Raw genomic sequence first — 24,690 nt, forward strand, 5'->3', positions numbered from 1 at the left:
AATGTGGGGCAGAATTAGGAACCCTTCAATCCTATCTATTTATTCTAAAAGCGGTTAATATGTGTTTAGTCATAGAATCATAGAGTTGGAAGAGACTGCAAGGGCCATCCAGTCCAACCTCCTGCCATGCAGGAAATCTCAATCAAAGCATCCTCAACAGATGGCCATCCAGCCTCTGCATAAAGACCTTTAAGGAGGGAGACTCCACTACACTCCGAGGAAAGAGTGTGTTCCACTGTTGAACAGCCCTTACTGTCAGGAAGTTCCTCCTAATGCTGAAGTGAAATCTCTTTTCCTAGAGCTTGCATTCATTGTTCTGGGTCCTAGTCTCTGGAGCAGCAGAAAACAAGCTTGCTCCCTCCTCAGTATGACATCCCTTCAAGTATTTAGACAGGGCTATCATATCACCTCTTAATCTTCTCTTCTCCAGGCTAAACATCCCCAGCTCCCTAAGTTGTTCCTCATAGGGCTTCATGGTTTCCAGACCCTTCACCATTTTGGTTGCCCTCCTTTGGACATGCTCCACTTTCTCCACATCCTTTTTAAATTGTGGTGCCCAGAACTGGACACAATATTCCAGGTGGGGCCTGACTAGAGCAGAATAGAGTGGCACTATTACTTCCCTTGATCTAGACACTATACTTCTACTGATGCAGCCTAAAATCACATTGGCCTTGTGAGCTGCGTAGTCCATGATGAAGGCCAACCAGTTTGTGTACAGGCTAAAGCATGTTGGGCTTTTTAAGATTAAATTCACATTATCAATAAACACAAGGAGATTAGTTTTCTTTTTCTGTTTATCCATCATCACCTCTGGAAGTTGTGTGCATCTCATTGGTGAAATAGGAGGGGGAAACTACCAAGGCCTTCATGCCATGGATGTAACTTGTCACTAATTTCATTGTTTACAGAAGCAATGTTTCCTGCATAGAATATGATGTTTTCTGTACAAAACCCATATGCATGAATTTTGTACAGAAACAATCCTGGACGACAAAGATTCTCTTAAATCTTGCATTCTTCATGTCCAGATTTTCAATGTTTGAGTATCACATTTACAACTATATTTCTTTGAATATTGTCATCCCCGCCCGAACCATATAGTGAGACCATATAGTGAATTGGCCTCTGGGTTTTAAAGGTGCTATCCAAAGTGCTGAATTCTATCCCATAATTAGTTCAGTACCTTGGTTATCGTATTTATTTTATTGAAAGTTTAGGCTATAAGTAGGAGTGGATCAAACACTACCCTGACCTCATGTTTATGCTAAAGGTTTAGGCTAAAAATTATCTTAAAGTTTAGGTTAAAATCAGGAGCGAATCCCTCACCGCACTAAGCTCATGTTTAAGCTAAAAGCTTAGGCTAAAACTGTGTTATTTAAAGTTTAGGTTAAAACCAGGAATCCTCCACCACACTGATCTCATGTTTAAGCTAAAGGTTTAAGATAAAATTATCTTATTTAATGTTTAGGCTAAACCTAGGAGTGGATTAACCATTCCATTGACCTCATGGTTAGGCTAAAGATTTAGGCTGAGTATTTATTTATTTATTTAGTTAGTTAGTTAGTTATTTAAAGTTCACTAAAACCAGGAGTGGACCCACCACCACATTGACTTCATGTGCTACTTCTGGGTTTCTCATAGTTAACTATTTGGCCATTGTGTGAACAAAATATCGGATCATAAGGCGTTGGATTTATTTCTGTCCTCTTACGAGAAAGTTAATAAACTCTCTTATACCAACTTCATGCTTTATTCAAGAAAATATTGCACAGTGAATCCAAGGCAAACTTTCCAAAAGGATAGATCAGCCACATGAGTGTCAGCAACCAGCAAGTCTATCAATCTTGCTTGTTTTAAAGGAAAGCCAAGTCATGAAATGTTAATTGTTCACTTCGAACATGACTCACTCCTTTCCTTTTCATTTTGTGCGCCAAACTCCATGTCTTACTCCCATGCTCTTCGCTAGCAGTTAGCACACTGCTTGAAGATATATTCCTTGTAGCGACAAACACTGTTGGGGTACAAGGCTGGGAGCAAAGATATACAATAATGGGACCTTTCCACTCTTACCTTGAAGAACCTGCCTTCAGTCATCACAAGCATTGACTCTATGACCTTACTTTACCACCTTCCTTTCTCCTTAATCTCCTATTGACATGGCATATTGTGCTAGAATCATCCAATGTGCAAGACCTAATAATAGTGATAATGGTGCCTATTAATATCCCTGCTTCCTCATCTCTTTTTGTAGTGAAAGAGCACAAGTCCAGAATTATCCATCTTCCTCCCAGTGGTGATGTATTTCCCTCATTGATGGACAAATCATGGCACATACTTCTGGGATTATTTAATTCCAACGCTGCTTTGTAGAACTAGTAGGAGGTGAAAGTGATAAAGATAAGAATGGCTTGCTCCTCTGTGTTCTGACTCATCTGCTCTTGAGAACCTTGTTGATGAGGCAGGTCTAAAGACATAGAGGAAGGACTAGCTGACACAAGAGAGAAATGTGTGGTGGGACTCACATTATTCTTGGATTTCAGTCGAGGAGAAGTCTACCATTTAGTCAGCCAGAAGGTCCTTTGTTATCGTTGCTCCTGCTGCTGTTGGTGTATGCTTTCAAGTCATTTTTGACAAAGGATGCTTCAGGTTAAATCTGGCCTTCTTGGTTTCCCAAACCCATCTTCTTCAGGTTCCCCAGATTATTAGCGCCCCTTCCTCAAGATATTATCATTTGATGATTTCCCATTCTTTCCCCCTTCTAAACAATTGCACTCCCTCTCCTAAAACTTTGCTTTTCAATCCCACTTCTTTGGGCTGTAACCCCACAATTTAGGGGGATGGGGTTTTCAAGAACATCCCTGAAGGGCTGAAGGAGATTCCCCACCTTTGTTGGTGGAGAAAGGAATGGAAAACTCTGTCTGGATCCTCAAAAATGATGGCATCGCTTCCTTACTTCCTAGCACCCTTTGCAGTGTTCTAGCTCTTAACCTATCCTGCTTTGGGGCCACTCACTGAAGGCTGCCATCCTTCATGATGTGCTCCTATGACACTCCATCCATCCCCTGACTTTACCAGGCTCCGTCTGCCTTTTTCCTTTGAAAGGTTACATATGCCTTGAGGGAGACTGAATGTTGGAAGGGGAGGGAGGAAGTGTATGTGGGGAGGGGGGAATCACACTGAACTATGCGCTTTGTGCCAAATCCATGATCACACTATTGCAACTAACCAATGGGTTATTTATTTTAAAGGAGAGGAGGACAAACACACGCTTTTATTATATTCCGTCTGCTCTGAACAGACCAACACAAATAAGGCTTTCAGAAACAGGCGGCTCTTTGCGTAACCTTGTTTTAAGAGGCGAGCAGACGTTTATGTTTAAACTATTTAGGAGAACAAATAGCTGCAAGATGTAGTTCAGATGGCCTTTCTGCCACAAGTATTGGATGCTCTGCTTGAGTGGAGCAGCGCATATGTTCGGTGCTTTTGCCTGGATGTAAGGGAACGGTATGGGAAGAAACCTCTGGGGGAATCTTGGCTCCCAAAGCCATATGGACCCTTCCAGTTAACACCCTCTTTGAGGTTACGGGTTTGAGTTTAAGGATGTTGATGACAGAGGGCTCAAACAGACAGGCCAAAATAAAGCTGCCACAGGTCACTTTGGAGATATGCTGTTTAAATGATGCATGGTTCCTAAGAGGTTGGAAGCCGCGCCAAAGCCACGCTCCAGTCCTAAGGACTGGAGCGTGGCTTTGGCGTGGCTTCCAGATTGTTACGGCGCATGCATCATTTAAACAGCATACCTCCAAAGTGACCCGAAGATACTTCATCATAAGGATATCTTATTTTTCTGCAGGGAGGGTAATACGGGTGAAGGACCAGAAAAAATGGCATTTCCCCTTTATAGGATGGTGCTTGAAAAGGGAGGAAATCAGACAAGGCACAGCTCCAAAATCAAAGTGAGACAAGACTTCAAAGGTGCTGTGAGAATCATTTATTAGTCTGTCTGAAGTCTAATGACCTTTCTTAAATTATAACTAGTAATAATATAGTTTAGGGATCCAAAGAAAAAGGACAGGGAAAGTCCCCAGGAGAACGTGAACACAGCAAAGGGAAGAATTCTGGATGTAAATCACTATCAATTTTTCATTCTCTGCCATTCTAGAAATTTGGGGACTGGAGGCATGTTGGGAAAACCCTTCCTCCGATCTTTACAACTTATCTTCTTCTGTAAGTATCTGGGACTAAGTGCTGAGATAACCATCACACACACACACACACACATCTTCCAGAGACTAAGAAATTTACAGCACTTTATAAATAAAGGTTAATAATAATAATAATAATAATAATAAGCATCGGTACACTTTCTGAACCAGTTCTTGGCCTCTCTTGCTTGGTCACCATAAATCAGGGTTAGGCTTGCCAGGTTGAAAAATAGAGAGGACTCCTGCATTTTTAATGGTTGTGTCGCAAAGGCAGCTTCAGCAGCTCTTGCTTGTCATTCCACTAGGTAGCAAGCAGCGTCTGTTGGAATTCCCTCTTTTACACAGCCATCAAATGTACAGGAACCCTTTTAAGTGAGAAAAATTCAGTTCTCCATATGTTGTTGGATGGAAAGTGCCAGTAATCCTAGCACAGTCAATGGTGAAGAAAGGTGGGAACTGCAGTTCATAACAGTTGGATGGCCACCATCCGCACCCTGCAATAAAGCCTAACTAAAAGGCAGAAGCCAGGAATGAGACTAAATTAAAAGGGTTATGTTTAGCTCAATGTTTGAGATGCACATGAGGGACCCAGCCCCTGAAGCTGTTTTCTGCTATGCAAGGGAGATACTATATGTATATAGATTTAGATTTCAATCTCGTTCTCTATCTAGACATATCAGATTTTGATGTCTGTACACTTATTGTGGCCTTCTGGAATGGGGTATAGATATCCTTTGGGAACACCAGAGGAAAATCCTGAAAGGAGGACATCTAGCAGAGGAGCTCACTCCTGTGTTCATATTTTGTTCTCTCTTAATTTTAGGTGGTCTCAAAGGAAACTGAGTTTGGAATCTGATAGATTCATCTTGGCAGATCCTGAGCCTAAACATGCCTCTAGGTCTCCATTGGTGAAATTGATCTTAGTGTACATCATTGATCAGACAGCAAACCTTGGGTCCTTCCATACTCCAGTTTCCTCTACATTAACAAAATCCCAAATGTCACACATAAGAAGAGACCAAACCAATTTTATCAGTCAAGATTCAAGAAGAAAATCCTAGAAAACCCCAACAAAACCAAGCAACAGTTCTCTGTTAATGCTTCCCCAAAACACACTGAAGAAAAGACAGAGAAGTTATCAATGTACATCTTCACACTAAACTCCCTTCTTAAAGGCTGCATAATTTTCATGCAAATGGCATCAGTCAGCATCAATGTTCCCAGTTCTATAGGAACCAGCAGCCTCACTACATTTATGGATTAGGCTGCATTTCCATTCCTTGCTTCTTGGCCTGTTCTCTTTGCAAATGAAAATATCAGATCCTCAGAATGAGAAAAAGGCAGCTGCCTTTATTATGTGTTTTTGTGCATGAGAATGAGGCAGACCGTCTGGGCTTGTCTTGATTCTAAAACATTTTCGGTAAGATCAGCTTAATGATGAAACATGCCAGTGAAATGGAGCAACAGAGCTCCAAAGCTCCAGAAAATGCTTCAATGGTTGGAGATGGCGGGGAGAAGAGAATTCAGAAGAGATTCAGATGAAAGAAATTGATACTGGGATTTATTGCTGAACTGCAAAACAGACTCAATGTCTTGGAGAACTCTTTTTTAACATTTGAACAAGAATCTAGAGCTCTTTCACACCACACAATTATAGCACTATGATAGCACTTTAATTGTAGTGCCTGCATCCTATGGAACCCTGGGGTTTGGAGTTTGGTGAAGCACTAAAGGGCCTCTCTGGTGGAGAATTCTAAGTATCCTTCCCTAAACTGCAAATCCCACAATTCCCCATTGTTGTTGTGTGCCTCTGAGTTGTTTCTGACTTATGTAGAGATGCCATAACTCGCCTGTAGGTGGGGCAATCCCGCTTTGGGCAGTGCCGACCCGGTCCCGGTCTGGTTTGGCGCCAAAACCGGGATGGCACCTGCGCCCCTTCCTGGCCTGAGAGGAGGCCGAGGCTTCCTCCCAAGCCGGGAAGGAGGACAAGGTTTTAAAATGTAGGACTTTTTTTTAATTTCCTGGTGAGGGAAATTTTTTTTAAAAAAAAGGTCCTACATTTTTAAACCTTGTCCTACATTTTTCCCAGTTTCGAGGTCCTCAGATATGGCAACCCTAGACTTATGGTGACCCTAAGGCAAGCCTATCAGAGTGTTTTCTTGGCAAGATTTGTCCAGAGGGTGTGTTTTTTGCCAGTGCCTCTTTCTGAGGCTGAGAGAGTGTGATGTATCTGAGGGAGAGAGAAGGCTGGCCCAGTACCATCAGGGGCTAGCCTGAAGAAAGAGGCCCCTCCCTCCCTAACTGTCATAGTTCGGCCTCTGAGGGAGAGAGAAGGCTGGCCCAGTACCATCAGGGGCTAGCCTGAAGAAAGAGGCTCCTCCCTCCCTAACTGTCATCTTTTGGCCTCTGAGGGAGAGAGAAGGCTGGCCCAGTTCCATCAGGGGCTAGCCTGAAGAAGAAGAGCCCTCCCTCCGGTCCATCTGCCTTGGTCCAGGCCTCAGAGGGAGAGAAGAATGCTGGACCTGATTCCCTCCCCCCCTCACCATTCCCTTCTCCTTTTGTGTCGTGTCTTTTAGATTGTAAGCCTGTGGGCAGGGAACTGTCTGTTATCCCCTCTATTGTAAACCGCTCGGATTCCCAGTGATTGGGCGGTATATAAATAAAACCTATTATTATTATTATTATTATTATCTAAAGTCACCCAGTTGGTTTCCATGGCAGAGAAGGAATTCGAAGCCAGGTGTCCAGAGTCATAAGCCATCCTCAACCCACTATATCACACTGGCTCTGTGAGGATACCATAGGATGTTGCCTATGTTCCTTTTGTCCCATTTATGCAGGGACAATTCTATTTAATGCTGTTTTCCAACTGCTTTTCAAATGTCCCAGTTTTTCTCTCCTCCTCCCACTTTCCCCCTTCATCCTCAGCTTACGCCAGTTGCTGCAAACTGGATTCAAAGTACAAAAACAGTTTGTATGTACTCACTGAACTCAGCAAGTGAGATAGAACAGAAGAGCCGCGGGCAGAATTTAGTCCTTCCCAGTAGGCCCAGGCAAAAGCTAACAGCTGCAGCCTCTCCTTGTGTATTCTTCCTCATTACTAACATTAGTATCTGGACCAAATTCTGCACATGCATCATGTAAATGTTGGAGGATATGATATTGCCATGGCAGTTAAAGTAGGGTCAGAGGGCTATAACTGTGCAATGTGAAAGAGTCCCAAAGAAGACTCACAACTTCCCTAATATCAGAGCCAGAAGATGCTGCCATGTGTCACTTTGGTGTATATATATTACATTTTCCATGCACAGGTCATGACCAGCCAATGCCTCCATGAATCTGTGAGATGAATTCACTCCGCTCTCTACTCAAGTTGATGGAACAGTGGAAAGATTTTCTCTGGTCTATTTCAATGTAAACTATACCACTTTTGCATACTATAAATAGACTTCTCCCCACTCATAACAGTTTAATACCACAAGTGCAAATCTTATGCGTATGACGGGTGGGGGGAAATCAGAACCAGAAGAGGAGGCATGCTCAACAGTATGTTCATGAACTATAATTAAAAATTATTTTTAAGCAGTCAACAAAACTGTCTTTTCCATAAACAAAGCACCTGCATCTGAGTTCAATAAGCTATGCTTTGTTTAAATGTGTAAGGCAAGTGAAAGCAATGAACAATTTTCTAGAGGTTCCAAGACCATCCTTACAAGATACTAAGCACACTGAACAACATGGAATGGAAAGCTATCCAAACTTGGATTTCATTTGGAAACACCAAGTTACAACTTGAGAATGTCACAGTTACTGGCGAATTTATTTGAACACATACTCACATGATGACCACAGAAACCAAGGCTATAAATGTTTCAGTCCTGTAAATCCAAAACAAAAGGCCATTGTTTTCCCATAAAAGAGAACATAGTGACTCACGGTGGAAGTGTTTTGCTTTGAGCTCATCTTTAGCTGCATGGATCAAATCTCAGTGAAACCGTCCATTTACCTTACATGTTTGTGTGGCTGCTGCTGTTAAAAGCATTAAATTTAGCTATTGTCTTTAAAAATAAAACAACTCAACAACAATCATCCAGGTCAGTTCCTTTCCCAAAGCTGCAGATGTTGTTCTTGTAATACCTGTTACAGCAAAGATCTGCTTTGGGGGGAAATTCAGTCTTACACAAGTGAAATGCACAGGTACATTGGGACGTAAAAGTGCTTCGGAGAGGTGATCACTCTGAAGAATGCAAAAGATATTTCCCGCTGGAATAAGAAACAAACCTTGTATTCTTCTCTGACTATGGGATAATTCTATCTTTGTAGGAGCGGATAATGCAAACAAGTTCATTGTTAGTAATGTGTAAGTTCTTTGGGTACTGAGAAATGTTTCGTTTTCTGAACTGCATGAGACAGAGTTTGGAAAAGCCCAATTTTGGACTACAAATCCTAGCCATCTGGTTCCAGGATAGTCCAAAAAGTGGCTTTTCCATACCCTGTATCCAGTTTGTAGAGGGATAGTCATCTAAGTTGTTTTTGATTGTTTGCAGTCAATGCAACCATGTTTTTTTCCAGAACCACTAACCAACATGATCATAGTGTAACCTTTGTGGAGATTGCCCCATTTCATGACAGCTGAGGCCATAAAAAAAATTGGATACACCTCAAGGTACCATATGACCCTTGTTGTTTCATACACATAAACTATTCAGTACAAGAATTCAATACTGCTCCTGTTAGTAAGATCCCACTGAAATTGATCAGACTCAAATAAGTCACGACTTGTTCTTCACATTGATTTCACTGAGGTATAACTGTAAATAATTTAGTCTAAACCTTCACCCCAAAATCTATTTGGAGTTAAGTGGGATGTGAGACACAGACATACACTGAATCTAAATAACCAGGTTGTTTGGATCATGGCAACCGTGAAAAGAATGAAAAAACAGCAGCAACTGAGTTTTCGGTTATAGTTCCCCCAAAAAACCACAGCAGACTTGGGGATTCTGGGAGATGCAGTCCAAAACCTCACTTTGTGTAATTGTGCTACATGGGCTCACATTTCTTTCACAGCATCAGCCAACATCCGTCAGTTCAGAGCTTACGTTTACATATTTATAACACATTTAATCCACTTCTTGACGCAAAATTTTCATTTTTAAGAAAATCATCCACCATTGAACCATAAATGGAAACTCGTGTAAAACATGCAAAGTCTTACCAGATAGTAATTGAGGCAGTAGTAGAAAACACATAAGAGAAAGCATTACAGAATATCAAGAGCCAGGCTGTATGGGAGAAAAGGTGTTTAAATCGCATACAATGAAAGGACAAGCTCTGCAAGACAACTTTCTTCATCAACAGTTTCCAGGGATATAAAACAAGCAAGTGGCCGCTCCTACCTTGATACCTGTATCTGGAAAAGTTTTAAAGAAGGGAAACATGTCACTTAACATTTGCTCTATGGCATGCACAGTACATCTCCAAAATGCAACTCAGACGTGCATGACAAGCATTTATTTTTTACCCTGCTTTGCCAAACCGCAGCTTTCGTAAGCGATCCTTTTGGACAGCAGTGTGCAAGAAAAGCTTTATGAAGTGTCAACGTAGCCTCGAATCCCATTTTTCAATGCAATGCCACAATTGTTCCCTAGCTCAGTGCAAAGATAAAAGTGGAAGGCAACTTCTTGGATCAATGGCATCTCTGTGTGTGCAAGAGAGTTTTTTTGTGGTGGGTAGAGAATGGCGAGGAGCTATGAAGATGCTGTTTTATGGGGAGGAACGCAAGCAAATTTTGGCAGCCAAAAAGGTGGGTGTTATGATTAGAATGAATGAAAATCAATGTTTTTGCTCAGGGAGGGAAAACGGGTAGGAAAGCACCATTAAGATCATAATGCAAAAAAACCCTTTCTCCTCTATTGTCAACCACTTCTTTACATACAGTGGCCCATAGTAGTCAACTCTTTTGGACATTAGCAAGCAAGCAAAAAAGTCAAAGGGTAGATAGGGGGAAAAATCAAGCAGCTCCTTGCATCCCGTTGCATTATATTAAAACACAGGCCAAAATAATAATAATAAAAGAGGAACATACAAAACACAATCCGTAGGACAGGCACATTCTTCCCGCAAAACTGACAAAAGAAACCAATAAAGGGATGGGGAGGGAGAACCGAAAAAGAAACGAACACAGATCTGGCGGAACAGCACAAACCTTCGGGTTCTGTGTTCTCTTTGAGGTGGACTTGCTTCAGTGGGCAACAGAAGATTTCATGACACTTAGCACGAAAGGGGGATTCTTTTTTCTTTAATTCCGTAGATTGGATGGAATCTTGCCGTAACATAATATACTCCTGTGTGCCAGGGGGAGCGTCATCCATAACTGCGGTCACCACATAACAAAATGAACTTAAGTTAGAACGAAAGGGAAAGGGAAAAAAAGAAAGAAAGAAGAAAACAAAGAAAAGAAGAAAACAAAGAGAAAAAAAAGTATCTAGAGAAGTAAATCGACTCTATAAATCCGAGCTTGAAAAGTCCATTATCATCATTATTATTTATGTTGAGCGTCGTTTCCAGAAGTCCTTAGGCTGGCTAGAGGCTCGGGGACTTGTAGTCCAATGACTATGTGGCCGGCCTGGGGTTTCTGGAAACGGAAGCCCAGATTTAAAGAACTTTGCCCCAGCTCTGCCTATAATGATAAAAGGGAAAAGATGTGGGAAGGGGTGAGGAGATGAAGCAACAAGGGAAAATGTTGGTAGAGAGGAAACAGAAAAACAAAGTGGATTGTTGTTGGTAGGGTAAAGAAAAAGAGGACAGAATGGGATTGTTTCTACTACTACATTTAATGCTTATATCATTCTTCCTAGTAGTTTTGCCTAAAACGTGTTAGCTTACATATTGGAAAAAAAGTTTATCACAGGAGATACACACACAGACACACACACACACACACACACACATGTCCATTCCCAACTCATTTATGAAATACTACCATTTTTCTACCATATATCCCACCACACAAATATACCACCTCTCAGCGCACAAATGTACAGACCAAGGCTAGAACAGCAACTTATGGAAAAAAATGGAAATGCATCACCAAAGCAAGAGAAAAAGGAAGATGCAGATCTGCATTAGAGCAGAGTAACTATTTCTAAAGGTCCATATATTGCTACCATTAAAAGACAGAAATACAGTCGTCCGTCCACATTTGCGGCTTGGACTTTTGTGGCTTTGAGTATGCACAGATTTGATATGTTCTTTCTTGGGGTCTCTGGATCCTCTGGTACAACTCGCCTGGACATTGATCATAGATCTGCACTGGAAGAGCTAGAGATTCCTAGAGAAAACACTTCTTTAGGCATTTATCGCAATTTCAGCAGGTTATAGTTTGGCTGTCTATCGCCAGTTGCAAGGAGGCCCAAGCAACCATCCCAGGTTTTGCCCCTTTTGGGATGAAAAAGACTGAAAAACAGCTCAAATTACTCTGCAAAATCCTTTTCTCTGTGTTTTGCAGGCAGCTCCATTTAGCAAGTCCCCAACCCCTGAAGCCTTAAAAGTGATGCATGGTCCCTTCCAGTCACCCAAAATGGTAGCCATGGCATCACAGTGTAGGCTATTGCAGTGCTAGAAATGGGGCAACGTGGACCCTTGGCTTCATGGACCCCTATGGAATAGAAGGTGGGCTGGGGAAGCAGCCAACATTTCATCCTTAAGTGCAGAACTTGGGAAGTTCCTTTTAAATGTTACAGTTGGTTAAAAATATGGTTAGCGTCCAAAGCCCGCTCAATTATATCATTATGCAGGAGGTGATCTCAAGTTTTGGGTAACATAAAAACTGGCCGATTTCTTGATGCAAAAGAGTTCTCCCTAGAATCTGATTTCATAGCCCTTGAGATATCCCAACATTATGAGTTTCGCAGCTGTTACCAGATATTGCAAACAAAGGTACGGTTCCGATTTTTCAACACAAGTCCTCAAAGCAACTTTAATAAAAACTGATAGCCAAAGAAAGAGAGAGGGGGAGAACGAAAAGCACAGAACTGCAAAACTGCAAAATCAATAAGGCTATAATCCTGTATGTACTTTCCCAGGAGTAAGTTCTATTGAACTTAGTGGAATACAACAATTCCAAGTCAACCTGGGCAAGATTAGTCTGAGAAAAAAACCATCTTGCAGAAGCAAGTGAAAAGATCAGAATTTGGAGAAGTTCCTTTTTTGGATGATAGTTCCCAGGACACCCCCAGCCAGCATGACCACTTTTAATTCAAGGATCCCTTTAACTCAAAGATAGGAGCCATGCCACCCTCCAGATGTTGTTGAACTGCAAGTCCTAGCAGGTCAATGGTGAGGAATGCTGGGAGCTTTAGTCCAAGATCTGGATGGCCTCATGATTTCCACCCCTAATCTACACATTCCTGGCTGGCCCGCCCTTCCTTCCTTCCTTCCTTGCTTCCTAGTCCTAAATTAGTACTGAGCAAAGTATAGCCATCCATATGCTGTAGAACTGCAGCTCCCAACATTCATAGGTTCTCAACCTTTGATCCTCCAGCTGTTTTGGACTTCAGCACCCAGAAGCTTTTGCCAGCATGGCCAATGATGAAGGAATCTGGGAGATGAAATCAAAAACATCTGGAGGACCAGAGGTTGAGAACCACTGCAATTGCGTATGGTGGGTAGGACCTTTGGAGTTGCAGTCCAACTACATTGGGGGCCATGGGATCCCCACCCCTGCTTCCAACTGAAAATGCCAAGGACTGGCGTTGAATTACAACAAAACAAGCCAAGAATCAAATAGCTCCGCAGCTGCATCCCACAGTTACCAGAGGTCTGTGTCACTCAATTCCTCCAAACATCTAGTTCAGCTGCGTATTATCACCTTTTCAAAGCCAGGTTCTCAGAATTCAAAACTTCTGATGCAACCTTATTTGAATGTGGATGAAGCTGTCTCGGTGGCATGATTGATGTCATCATTGTGAAATGAGCAGTAAAACCATTCCTCAACATGATGGATTGCCCAAAGCCATGGAAGGAATTTATTAAAAACTGAGAATCACAATAAGGTTTAAGAGACGGAGGGAGCATGGAAGTTCTCCGGTTTCCTGATGTATTGACAGAGACGGACAAGTTAATGGAAGCCGTGTACGGAAATCTACAGACATGCGCCAATCCCAGGTTCTAATTACTATCCTGGCACACCAATTAGTGCAAAATGTTTAACAGCCTTCTGTCAAAGAAAGGAAAGGATAAAGGCCATTGACTGAGGAAAAAAGATTTCTGTGTATCAAAAAGGGGCAGCTCACCGGGAGAATTTATGCAGTGAACTTTACGAAGGGCATGAGCGGCTGAGAAACATAAAAGAACATTTGCTTTTGCAGTTGTTGTTGGCTTACATAAAATGAAGAAAACAGGTAAAAGACAGAGGAGAAACAAATGCATTAACTCAATGAAGGAAGGAGCGGACAATATTATATAAATGAAGCACATCATAATTTGGTTAAAAATGCCAGGATTAATATCCATCTTAAACAATGTTTTAGAAAGTTCACAACAAAGGAAGGGTTTAGACTTTTGGATTGCATGGAACTTCTGAGCTGTAAAGTCACTGGGGATAAAGCATCTTCCACCACAGAAATCCAGAACAAATACTAGATGGGTATAGGAATGTAATTGCTTGACTACAGTATTTTGACATCACATACATGGATGGATACTTACAGTTGTTTTCTCCCTGTCTGTAAAAAAATCTAGAATGTCAGGAATGTACACTCATTGGCAATATTTTTGTTTCAACAGAGGGCTTGGGGAAACCATCTCTTAAAACATCCTCCTGAAGCTGCTGCAAGGATCCAAAAGGCTCTTGGTTTCATTTACACTGCAGAATTAATGCAGTTTGATGTTGCTTTAACTGCCATGACTGAATGCTATGAAATTTTGAGATTTGTAACTTTGTGAGATAGTTATCCTTCTCTGTTGGAGCGCTCTGGTGCTACAACAGATCCCAGAATTCCATAGGATGGAGGCATGACAGTTAAAGCAGTGTCAAACTGCATTAATTCTGCAACGTAGCAGCAGCCCATGACTGCTATATATTCTCACACTTTTCTCTATGTGATTTCTCTTTTTAAGACAAGGAGTTCTTGGCAAGCAACCGGATGCTGTCTGAAGCAAGTATTCTAAAGATGCTGCTTCTCCCTTTAACGTGGCTGATTAAGGCTGGCCTTTTAAATTATGGATCAAATACTTAGGGCTTGTGTGGATCCAACGACGTTCTGTAGATCAAGGCTTTGCCACTGGTTTTGATACAGTCCGTTTGATGGCAGAAAACACTGCGCCAACTCAGTGTTGAAGACACCAGCACTGATGTGCCAGAATTTCTTTTTTTTCTCCCAGTAGCTATACTAAAATGTTTCACATTTCTGGATCACAGAAGCTAAACAAAGCTTGTTTTCTGCCACCACAATGCACCACTTTGCTAAAAATCCATTGCTCTTATGTCTAATCTGATGTGCAAGTTCCATTGTATAGAAAGGCACACGTGGTACCAGGACTGTAGTTCAAGGGGAGTAGCTCAGACTCTCTAGCAGAGAATACTAAGTACCTCACCAAACTGAAACTCCCAAACTTCCATGACAGTTAAAGTGCTATAAATTTGTTATAGATGTATAGTGTAGCTATGCCCACTCTCAAATTCCACATTCCACCAAATTAAAAATTAAAAGTATGCTCAATATTGAATCACAAGAATGAATAGGGTTTTTACAAGTAGCTTCCCAAGCCTTGCCAGAGCTCCTTGGAAATCTACAAACTGATTAATGCACTAGGGATGAATCACTGGAAACATCAGACCTGGAGGAGGGCATCTCCCCCCTCCATGTTGTTGCTCTTTTGTTAAGTTATCTCACATCAATAGTACTTCATTGAGCACAAAGAATGCAGCCTGTTCTACACTGAGCTCACACCATTTGAAGGTCTTCCCAGAAACTGCAAGGGGTGGAGGTGGGCGGAGGTGGAATGACAGAAATCCACCATCTCTTCCCACTTTAGAACTCTTGACCAAAAGAAAGGGTTCTCTGAACGTTTCTATTCCTGCCTTTATACACAGAGAAAAGCTGACTGCACTGAGCGATGAAAGGAACTTCACTTCAGGAGCAAAGCGTTCGATGAATATAGTCCCCCTGGCTCACAAATGGACAAAACGGACAAAAGCATAGAAGCGATACATTACAGAACCGCAGCAGGTTAAACCCATGTGCTCCAGAAGAACACAAAAAACATGATGTGCAACTGCGTCCTCAGTTTTGTACTGGCATCTGGCTCATTACTCTGCTAGGCAGACTGCTGGTTAGTGCTCCAAAAGGACTGGTTAATGTTTCTTTAATGGGAGCTCATGGTTAGCAGACGGCTGGAAATCTTTCCAGCCATGGGCCATGCTAGCTGGAGGCTTCTGGGGGGCTGTAATCCATAAAGGGACTTTTCCAAGCTCCAAGGGACACAATACCCAAGGAAGGCCCAGTGAATCTGGCATGTAGGAATTCAGGAAGATCAGATTAAAGACTAAAGATCAGATTAAAGGCCCATCTTGTTCAGTATCCTGTTGGCATGACGGCTGTAGCCTGAAGCTTACGGAAAGCCTACAAGCATGACATGAATACAGAAACCTCCTCTTGACCATGTTTCTTGACATCTCACATTTGGAGGCACATGGCCCTGTCAACCACAAACCTGCCCAATCCCTTCCTAAAGCTGTCCAAATTGGAGCTGCCCATCTTTTAAGGTCTTTAAACAGAAGTCAGATAATGGCATCTTTCAGGAGGGCTTTAGTTGTGGATTCCTGCGTGGCGGGGGTTGGACTAAATCAGTGGTTCCCAAACTTTGATCCTACAGATGTTTTGAACTGCTGCTCACAGAATTCCTAAATTTTGCTCAAACTGGCTAAGGCTTCTGGAACCTGAAGTTCAAAACACACGGAGGACCAAAGTTTTGGAACCACATGATCCTTTCCAGCTCTAAGATTCTATGATTTTATGACAACATTTAGATCTTGGTGGACATGTCTGGAGGGTCTGGGGGCTAATCCAGAGCTGGGCGGACTGGAAATGTGTCTGCCACAAAAAAGCCTAAAAGCCAGAAATAATTGAAGACCTTTTTATGATATTGAAAAAATGACTTTTTAAAAATGTTGCATAGTGCAGGGAAGGGGTTGTAACCTATTCAGATGGTGAAGTGGTTCTCTTGAAGGCTGCCAGAAAAGGCAATTCACCCTTTCTGGGGGGTAGGCAGAAAAAGTGTAACCCAGGTATCTGAAAGGGCTGAAAAAATAATTTTGGGGGCTGTATGTGGCCCCAGGCTCATACTTTGCCCAACCTGGCCTAGATCAAAAGGAAACAGGTTGACAGACTGCTTGCTCTCTTTATGCTTTTCAGAGAAAATGTTTTGAGTCACAATCAAAGGGGCTAGGGACTTGCAAAGCACCCTAGAAACGTCTCGTACTTCCCATCCTCAGAGAAAGGCAATCAGCTTGGATGTACCCTTTTTATTCATTCATCCTGGTTGCTTTTCAGGTTTCTTGATGCTACCTTAGTGCCCTGCAACAAGGATTTATCTCAGACCTTTGAAAAGGCAGGTGCAGGAGGTGATAGGATAATCAGTTTGCTTGCCAGGTACCCTTGGGGTGGCAGCAACAGCTCAAGAAGAAACTGCAAACTCTTACGCTTGAGTCTCTGGGTGCTTGACATGGCTGTGCGTGCGCTCTTAATCACACCTGGCTGTTCAGCCATATGGCGCCACCATGCCCTTGCCTGCCAGCCTCACCTCTGTGTTAATTGAAAGATTATTCCATAGGAAGAAAATAAATATATGCAGACACTGTTAGGATATATTGCTCCCCCTCTCCCCAATCCCAGACTTCATGTAACTAAACCACATACTGTCTTGGAAGCTACGGTTATTATCTACAGCTCCCTGAAGATTCTGAGAAGAGCGGTGGAAGATCATCTGCAAGTGCCTATGAATCTTAGCACTCACAGCCATAGAACTGGAAGAGATTTTGCTGGCCATTTAGTTCAACTCATTATCAGTGCAATAATTTACCACTAAAGTACCTCTGAGAGGTGGGCATCCAAACTCTGTCTCAAGATCAGCAGTGAAGGTGAATTTACCATCGTCCAAGGCAATCCAGACTGTTGTCCAACAGCTTTTGCCATCAGGGAGGTTCTAGCAAAGGTTTAGGACCATTGGTTTGGGTCTTATCCACTGGAGCAGGAAAAAATAAGGTCACTCCTTCTTCTGCTTAACAGCTTTTCAGATATCGAAGTTGATGATCATATTCTTCTCATCTTCTCTTCTCCAAGGTCCAATCTGCACTGCAGAAATAATGCCATTTGACACTGCTTTAACTGCCAGTGCTCCATGCTATGGAATTCTGGGATTTGTAGTTTTGTGTGCTATCTCTGTCAGTATCTAGTATGCTGTCTGCTGCATTGGATTGTCGTATAAGAGCACTGTTTTTGTTGCTGCTGCTGCTATGTGCCTTCAAGTCATTTCGGACTTATAGTGACCTTAAGGCAAATCTGTCATGGGTTTTTCTTGGCAGTATTGCCATCCCCTGAGACTGAGAGCATGTGGCTTGCCCAAGGTAACCCACTGGATTTCATGGCTGAGCGGGGATTCAAACCCTGGTCTTCAGAGACATAGTCCAACATTCAAACCATTATGCCAGGCTTACAGTGAAATAAGCAATGTAAAGCTTCCAAAGACTTCTTCCTACATATTACGCCAAAAGAGACTTAACACAGGTCTTTCCCTGAAAAGGGTGACAATTGTCCAGCCTTGGGTTGGACTGTGAGTCCTAGCATCCCCAGCCAGCATAGCTGATAGTGAGGAACACTCAGAACTGCCATTTATCAACTTTTTGAGATCCTCATGATTTCCATTCCCTCACTACATCAGGTTAAATAACCTCAGGGGTTAAAAACAGAGCTTGGAAAAATTCCTCCCCCCCACCCTTCTTTTTTTTTTTGCTCGACAACTCCCAGAATCCCCAAGCTGAATTTTTCCAAGCTCTAGTGTTGACACAGTAGCCTTTGCTTCTTTCTTATCATTATGACTTCAGGGAGTACACCTACTTCAACAGTTTAGCAAGCAAAGCCTCAGCATATGGCATCGCTCTCTGGTGGCTCAAGGAAACCAGCATATTTAACAAGGAGCTGGACCAGCTGTTTTTGCTCTCCTCTTCTCCTGTTTTTCTCTCACTTGCATTTCGAGGGGGATGCATTGGAGGATTAAAGGGGCCAGGTAGGAGAAAAGGCAGGGGTTGTATATCATCCTAGGAGAGCCTCAGCCCGATTTGGATCAAAGAAGACCTGTAGTTAGTTATCCTTTGGAGATCAGCAGGTGGAATCATGATCGATCATATTTGAGATTTCTATGAGCTGAGCCTATGTGCCTGGAATACAGATCTGAGCTGACTGCAGCTTCCTTTCCCCAGGAGTATCTTATACTCATAAACAAGGAGGAAATGGAGGGATGTGTGTATTTTCTTGTTAATTTTAGTCCTTCCTCCTTCAAGGGATCAAGTTGCTCAACCTTTAAAAACACTACTTGAGATTCAGTATTCAAAGTATTGCAATATCAGCTATTTAGCTCAGTATACTGAACTAAGGCTGAATCTACGCTATAGAACAATGCTGTTTGACACCGCTTTAACCAAAAACCATCCGGTTCCCCAGCTAATATCAGCCCACTATGCTTCTAATAAAGGCATGAGAGTGAGATCTTATAAAAAGTTGGCAACACGGTACAAGCAGGGTAAACAAACAATAATCCATTGGATGAAACATTTACAGATGCTGTTATGCCAGTGCTTCGATCTATAGGTACCATAGCCTTGCTATGATGACTTGTTTATGGCATTGCTCTGGATATTTAGAATGTTTGCTGATTGATCTATTAGTTTATTAGCTAAACTAATGGATCAGTCAGCAAACATTCTAAATATGATGCAGTGTTTGCAATGAGTTGCTCTTTATTTGGATTATTTAGTAGCAGCATTGATTATTATATACTGCTAGAATGATGATCAGCCTTGTGCAAGGACCAAATTCCCCCTTGCAAAAAAGTCCTACTGTGTAACTGCAGGAACCTACTTTCCATTGCCATTTAGTGACTGGTGGAGAGTACTGGAGAAGGATCTGGCCACTTTAGTAAATGATATCATTGTTTTGAATCTGGATACAGGAACATAGCCAGATGCTTCTCCAATGCCCCCTGCCCTCCACTAGTTAACAAATGGTCATAAGGCGGGGGAGTCCCGCAGCTAAGACATGGGGTTTATGGAGGGTGAGAAGGGAGACATTGCATAGTTCCATATGCAGAACTTTTACATGATGCCTGATCTTGGTCCTCATTTTAATCCTCTCCCCATAATCTTAGGGACTAGGCGTTTACTAGCATTTAAAATGAAATCTGAGAATATGTTGTGTGCATGACAACAAATGGGATTAGGGTTACCAGATCTCATGGGTCATCTCCAGACAAGAGACAAGGTTGCAAATTCTCCAGTTTTAGCAGGTTTGTCTCTAGGCAAAAGAAAAGGGTTGGATGGTATTAAAACAGGAGCTTTCTACCTATTTGCACGACTTCACTGATTTGTTGCTGCGACTTGCAAAGACTCTCCCAAAGGCCCATGTTACCTCTCCATTTTGATGCATTTTGAAGTGGTGACCCTAGATGTGATGCATTTGGATGCCGTCATGTTTAGACCCACTGCTTTAATAAAAAAGCTGATTTCACAGCTTGGGGGAAAAAAACTTCCTCCTTATTTGGATTGCAACTCCCAGAATCTCCCTTTCCAGCCTTAGTCCATCCAAAAAGTTTCAGAGCAGGTGAGGAGGTTCATCTGTTGTCATGCACACAACATATTTTTAAATGCAACTCCCATGACCATGCTGAATAGGGGAACTGGGAAAACTGCCTATCATCACCGGAGCAACTTACCAGGCCCTGCATCAATGATTTATTTTAACTTGGTGCCTTTTTTTCCAAATTTACATTAAAACGTGCCATTTGGCACTGAGATTATGCCATTTATTTACTTATATTCCAGAATAAGGAACCTATCAGAGTTGTAATGTGCATCACTGCTGCAATTTCCCCTGGATGGTTGTCATAGCAACTAGACTGGATCTCTTTACTGCAGGTTCCAGTTTCCTAACGTAAGCAAGCCAGAAACCTATTTTGCAGTCACCGGTATGAACTCCAAGAGAGCCTTGAACTGGAGGAAAGTTGCCTTTAAAAAAACAAAACCCTACATTCCTCTCCACCTCCTATACTTTGTTGATCCCATTTCAACTAGCATGTCTCTGGGATTTGTAGTTTGGGGAAGGACTTAGAACTCTCTGTCAGAGTGCTGTTATCAACTCCAATGAATGGAGCCTTCAAAACTCTAGACTCAGAAAATTCAACAGACGTTGTGAGTTGTTACGTGCCTTTACACTGCCTGATTTTTGGGCAACCCTATCCTAACGTTTTCTTGGCAAGATTTATTCAGAGGAGGGTTGCCTTTGGCTCAGAAAAAAACAACAACAATCCTGCTTCAATGCATTTGGCCCTCTGCATTCACAGATTTGTTTTATCTATGGATTCAACCATCCATGGCTTGAAAATATATATTTTTTAAAATACATTTCAAAAACCAACCTTGATTTTGCAATTTTATAGATGGATTACCATTTTACTATGCCATTGCACTTAACGGGACTTAAGAATCCATGGATTTTGATATCCACAGGAGGTCTTGGAACCAAACCCCAGTGAATATCAAGGACCCAGTATACTAATTTCTCCTTCTCCTTCCCCATCCTTGTTCTTTCTTTCCAGTGAGACATGCGTCGTCCTGTTTACTTCTCAATGAAAGCAACCCTTGATAATCAACCTCTCAGGAGCCTTTGTGAAACCCAATTCATAACCTGGCATTAATCAGAAATATGCTGTTTGCTTAAGCAGAGGGAAAGTACATTAGAATAAGGACCTGCTGCAGCTCATAATGAAAAAGCCCAGCCACTTTGCAGTCAAGCACCCTTGGAACAGAATGAAAGAGGTCCCTTGATGTAATGTTCCAACCATCCCACCCATTTTTTAAAAATCCTAGGTTTTCATGAACAATTTGTTTCTGCACTAGTGTTTATTTCTTACTCCATATGTAATACTGGATAGTGCAGCCTTTTATGCTGTGCTGGATAGTGCACCATATTTCTGACTACAGCTCCCAGCATCTCAAACACAGTCTTAGCCCAGTCTAAGTGGAACCCCATTGCTGTGCAGAGGAGATTTAAATCAATGGGTGGTGGCAACTAGGTTAGATGGCTTCTGGAGGCCCCATCCAACTCAGGTAGAAGCAGGAAGGGGACCAACAAGGCCATCACAGGGTGCAAGATCTCAAAACAAGCCTATTCTGATCAGAAATACATGGGACTGCACTAGGATCCATCCTACCCTAGAGGTGCACCTGCTAACTTTCCACCTTTTACCAATGGCCAAGCTCTTTAGCCTGAAGCAGCCACCAATATGGAACATGCAAGAGTTGTCTGAATCTTCTTCTGAATTGCACATTTTTACTCTACGATTGCAAAGGTGGATCATGTCATTTTTTCTCTCTCTGGTCCTTGCAAAAACTTCTCAGCTTGCTGTCCTTCGGATAATATGAAGGACTTTATTATGTAAGCCAGACAATGGCCAGCCATTGGGAGCTCTCTGACAAAGCTGTTTTTCTTTTTTCAACAAGGCTGGGGGCCAAACCGCCTCCCTTCTCTCCCTCTGTGCTCAGAGTTGCGAGATATTAATTGATCCCTACTTACTGAAGTTCTCCAACAGATGACAGACAGTTGTATCTATTTTTAGGAGTTCAGGTGGCTGCACTAATGTTTAAAAGACCCATTGACCCATGCCAGTCAGTTTCTCTAAATTCATCCCAGAGCAGAGGATGCCAAGACTTCACTCAAGCTTTCTTGGGTGGCAGTGGCACAAGGAAGGGAAAGAGAGGGAAAAGGGCAAAGAAGAAATCCGAAGGATGAGCAATGGAAATCAGTGTCATTGTCCATTATTAAAGACAAGGTTGGTATTCCCATGGTCACCCAGTTTGCATTGTGGCCCCTAAACCCCAGAGAAAGCAGTTTGAATGCAAGACCAGTGGAGCAACCCATACTGAAGCACTAGGGGTAACTTTCCAGTGGGGAGTCCCTTTGCTGAATCTCTGTACTGGGAACGACTGGGAGAGCTTGATCCACAGATGCAATATTGTGTTTTCTTGCATTTATAATGTTAAATTGTTTTACTGTAGGGGTGTGGGATTTCAAGCCTGGGGGTCACCTCCTGTCCTCCTGGGGTCCTGATCCAACCATATCCATGGTATCCTCATTTGGTGGCTACCAAGGATGTATATATTTCCTTAAACTGCTTCTTGTCTAATCTGCACTGCAGAAATAACGCAGTTTCACACCTCTTTAACTGCCATGGCTCTATTTTATGGAATCCTGGGATTTGTAGTTTATGGTGGCACCAGAGCTCTCTGAGAAAGAAGGCTAAACATCTCACAAAGCTACAGATCCCAGCTATGGAGCCACGGCAGATAGACTGGTATCAAACTACATTATTTCTACAGTGCAAATTAGACTTTTGTTAATGGCACTAACAGCTTTAAGCTAAAATGTGGTGATATTTTCACCCTGCCCCTTTTTCTATTAGCCTCAGTGCCCTTTGTACAAAGGGGAACATAGTCAAGACAGGAGTCATTCCAGTACCATTGCATAATGGATGCCCATATATTATAACGTCACAACAGCCCTTAAGGTGTATACAGACATTGCACAATTACTCGGTTGTCTTTTCTGCATATGTAAATCCCATGTGGTCTTCCAGTTATCATTAAACTATCAATAAAATTAAAATGCGGTTTCAAGAATGACCATTAAAAACCACCCATCGCCTCCTCCAGGGCAGAAGCTAAACAGGAAAGCCAGGGCAACAACTCATACAGAGAGACAGTCTGCTCTATGGCCAATTGCCAGGTGGTTAATTTCATTGGTATTGCTTTGTGTGGCACAACCGTTGTTCCCTTGCAACTGGCCATTTAGGAATCACTCCTCTAAATATAGACATTGGCAACTAGACACTGTTTCCTGGATGTAGCTCAGAGTCCATTTCTGTCCACTGTAATGCATTTGAAGATGAGAGAGGAAGCATCTTGCCCTGATTTAGGATGAATTGCAAATAATTCTGTCTCATGATCTTAGGCCCCAAAGGCTGAATAAGTAAGAATAAGCAAATGGAGTTGAAAGAGCAGAACTGGACTAGTTACTGGAGAACCTGAGCCCAAGGATACACACCTTACGCATAAGCAATTTAATACTCCCTGCAACCTGAGATTACGATCTGTTCAAGTAGCCAAAGAAAAGAGGCCGGCGAAGAGACCATGGGAATGAAAACAGAACCAATAAAAGAATTCTCGGTGGGAATGATTTTCAGTGTCTTACTCTTTGCAATGCTGGGAACATGGGCACCGAAGGAAAATTTCATTGGGGGCACAATTCTTATTTGATTGGCAATACCCTCATTCTGTCCCTCCACATAACTACACCTCTGCATCTATGTTAGTTGGGACTCCCAACAGAACTACGGCCCAAGCTTGCTTCAGCATCAAGTCAAATTGCAAAATTCACTAGCACCTTTCTTATTCTTGAGGCAGAAAAAGGAAAGAAAGCATTACAGAATCTGCTAAAACATCAGATCAGGGAGGAAGAGACAGCAGGATTAAGCGTTACTTTCATAAGCAAACATGGAGTATCTTTCGGAAGCAACCCAGCTTTGAAAACTCTGACTTATAGACCCCCTCAGGTTAGACAGCTTAATCCAATGTAAAACAATATCTTCGAAATTAAAAGTGGTCACTTTGAACAGCTCCCACTTAAGTTCTGCAACTTTGTACCCAAACACTGCAGTCGGTCATCTTTCTTTCTACTTTAGATTGTTTTTATTAAATGCATATCTAATTTAAAAAACATTCAACATTAACAGACTTTACATACGACGTACAACATTAATAAAACTGCACTTACATATAACCTAACTATACATTTACATATATACTCCCTTAACCCCCCTGTACATCCATCCATCCATCCATACAGATATACATAACCATGACATGACAAACAACACAAGGTTTCTGTGTATTATGTAATCACTTATCTCATCTTAATTACTATAGTTTTACTTATTCTGATTTTCTTCATCATTGCTACTCTTAATTCTATATATATTTAATAAACAAGAAAATAAATTCTATTCCCCCTCCCCCCATATATGCATTTTATTTTTTCTATTTTTGCCAAGCATTTTGATCATTTGGCTTTCCAAAATCTGCTGCACTGTCCCCAAAAAGAGTGGGGGGGGGGGGGGAAGCAGCATAAAAGGTTAGAGGTCGAACAAGCCA

The 24,690-nt window shown here is 42.1% G+C and overlaps 1 protein-coding gene across 4 annotated transcripts in view; it reads right to left on the minus strand.

Moving 5' to 3' along the window:
• The window catches only part of FGF13 (fibroblast growth factor 13), a 156,400-nt gene that overhangs the window by 69,172 nt on the left and 62,538 nt on the right, over positions 1–24,690 (minus strand). Inside the window, exons 1-2 of one of the 4 annotated variants that reach the window (XM_042479662.1) lie at positions 17,363–17,382; positions 10,417–10,584 (exon numbers count right to left, since the gene is read on the minus strand). The exons of 2 other annotated variants lie outside the window; for them this stretch is intronic. In XM_042479662.1, the coding sequence (XP_042335596.1) occupies positions 10,417–10,582 (166 nt within the window). In that variant the 5' untranslated portion in view covers positions 10,583–10,584; positions 17,363–17,382. Of the gene's footprint in view, positions 1–10,416; positions 10,585–17,362; positions 17,383–24,690 lie in introns of those variants that run through there. One more of the 4 variants, XM_042479660.1, reaches the window with a different exon arrangement.

Source organism: Sceloporus undulatus, chromosome 7 (genome assembly GCF_019175285.1).
Source record: "Sceloporus undulatus isolate JIND9_A2432 ecotype Alabama chromosome 7, SceUnd_v1.1, whole genome shotgun sequence".
Taxonomy (NCBI): Eukaryota; Metazoa; Chordata; class Lepidosauria; order Squamata; family Phrynosomatidae; genus Sceloporus; species Sceloporus undulatus.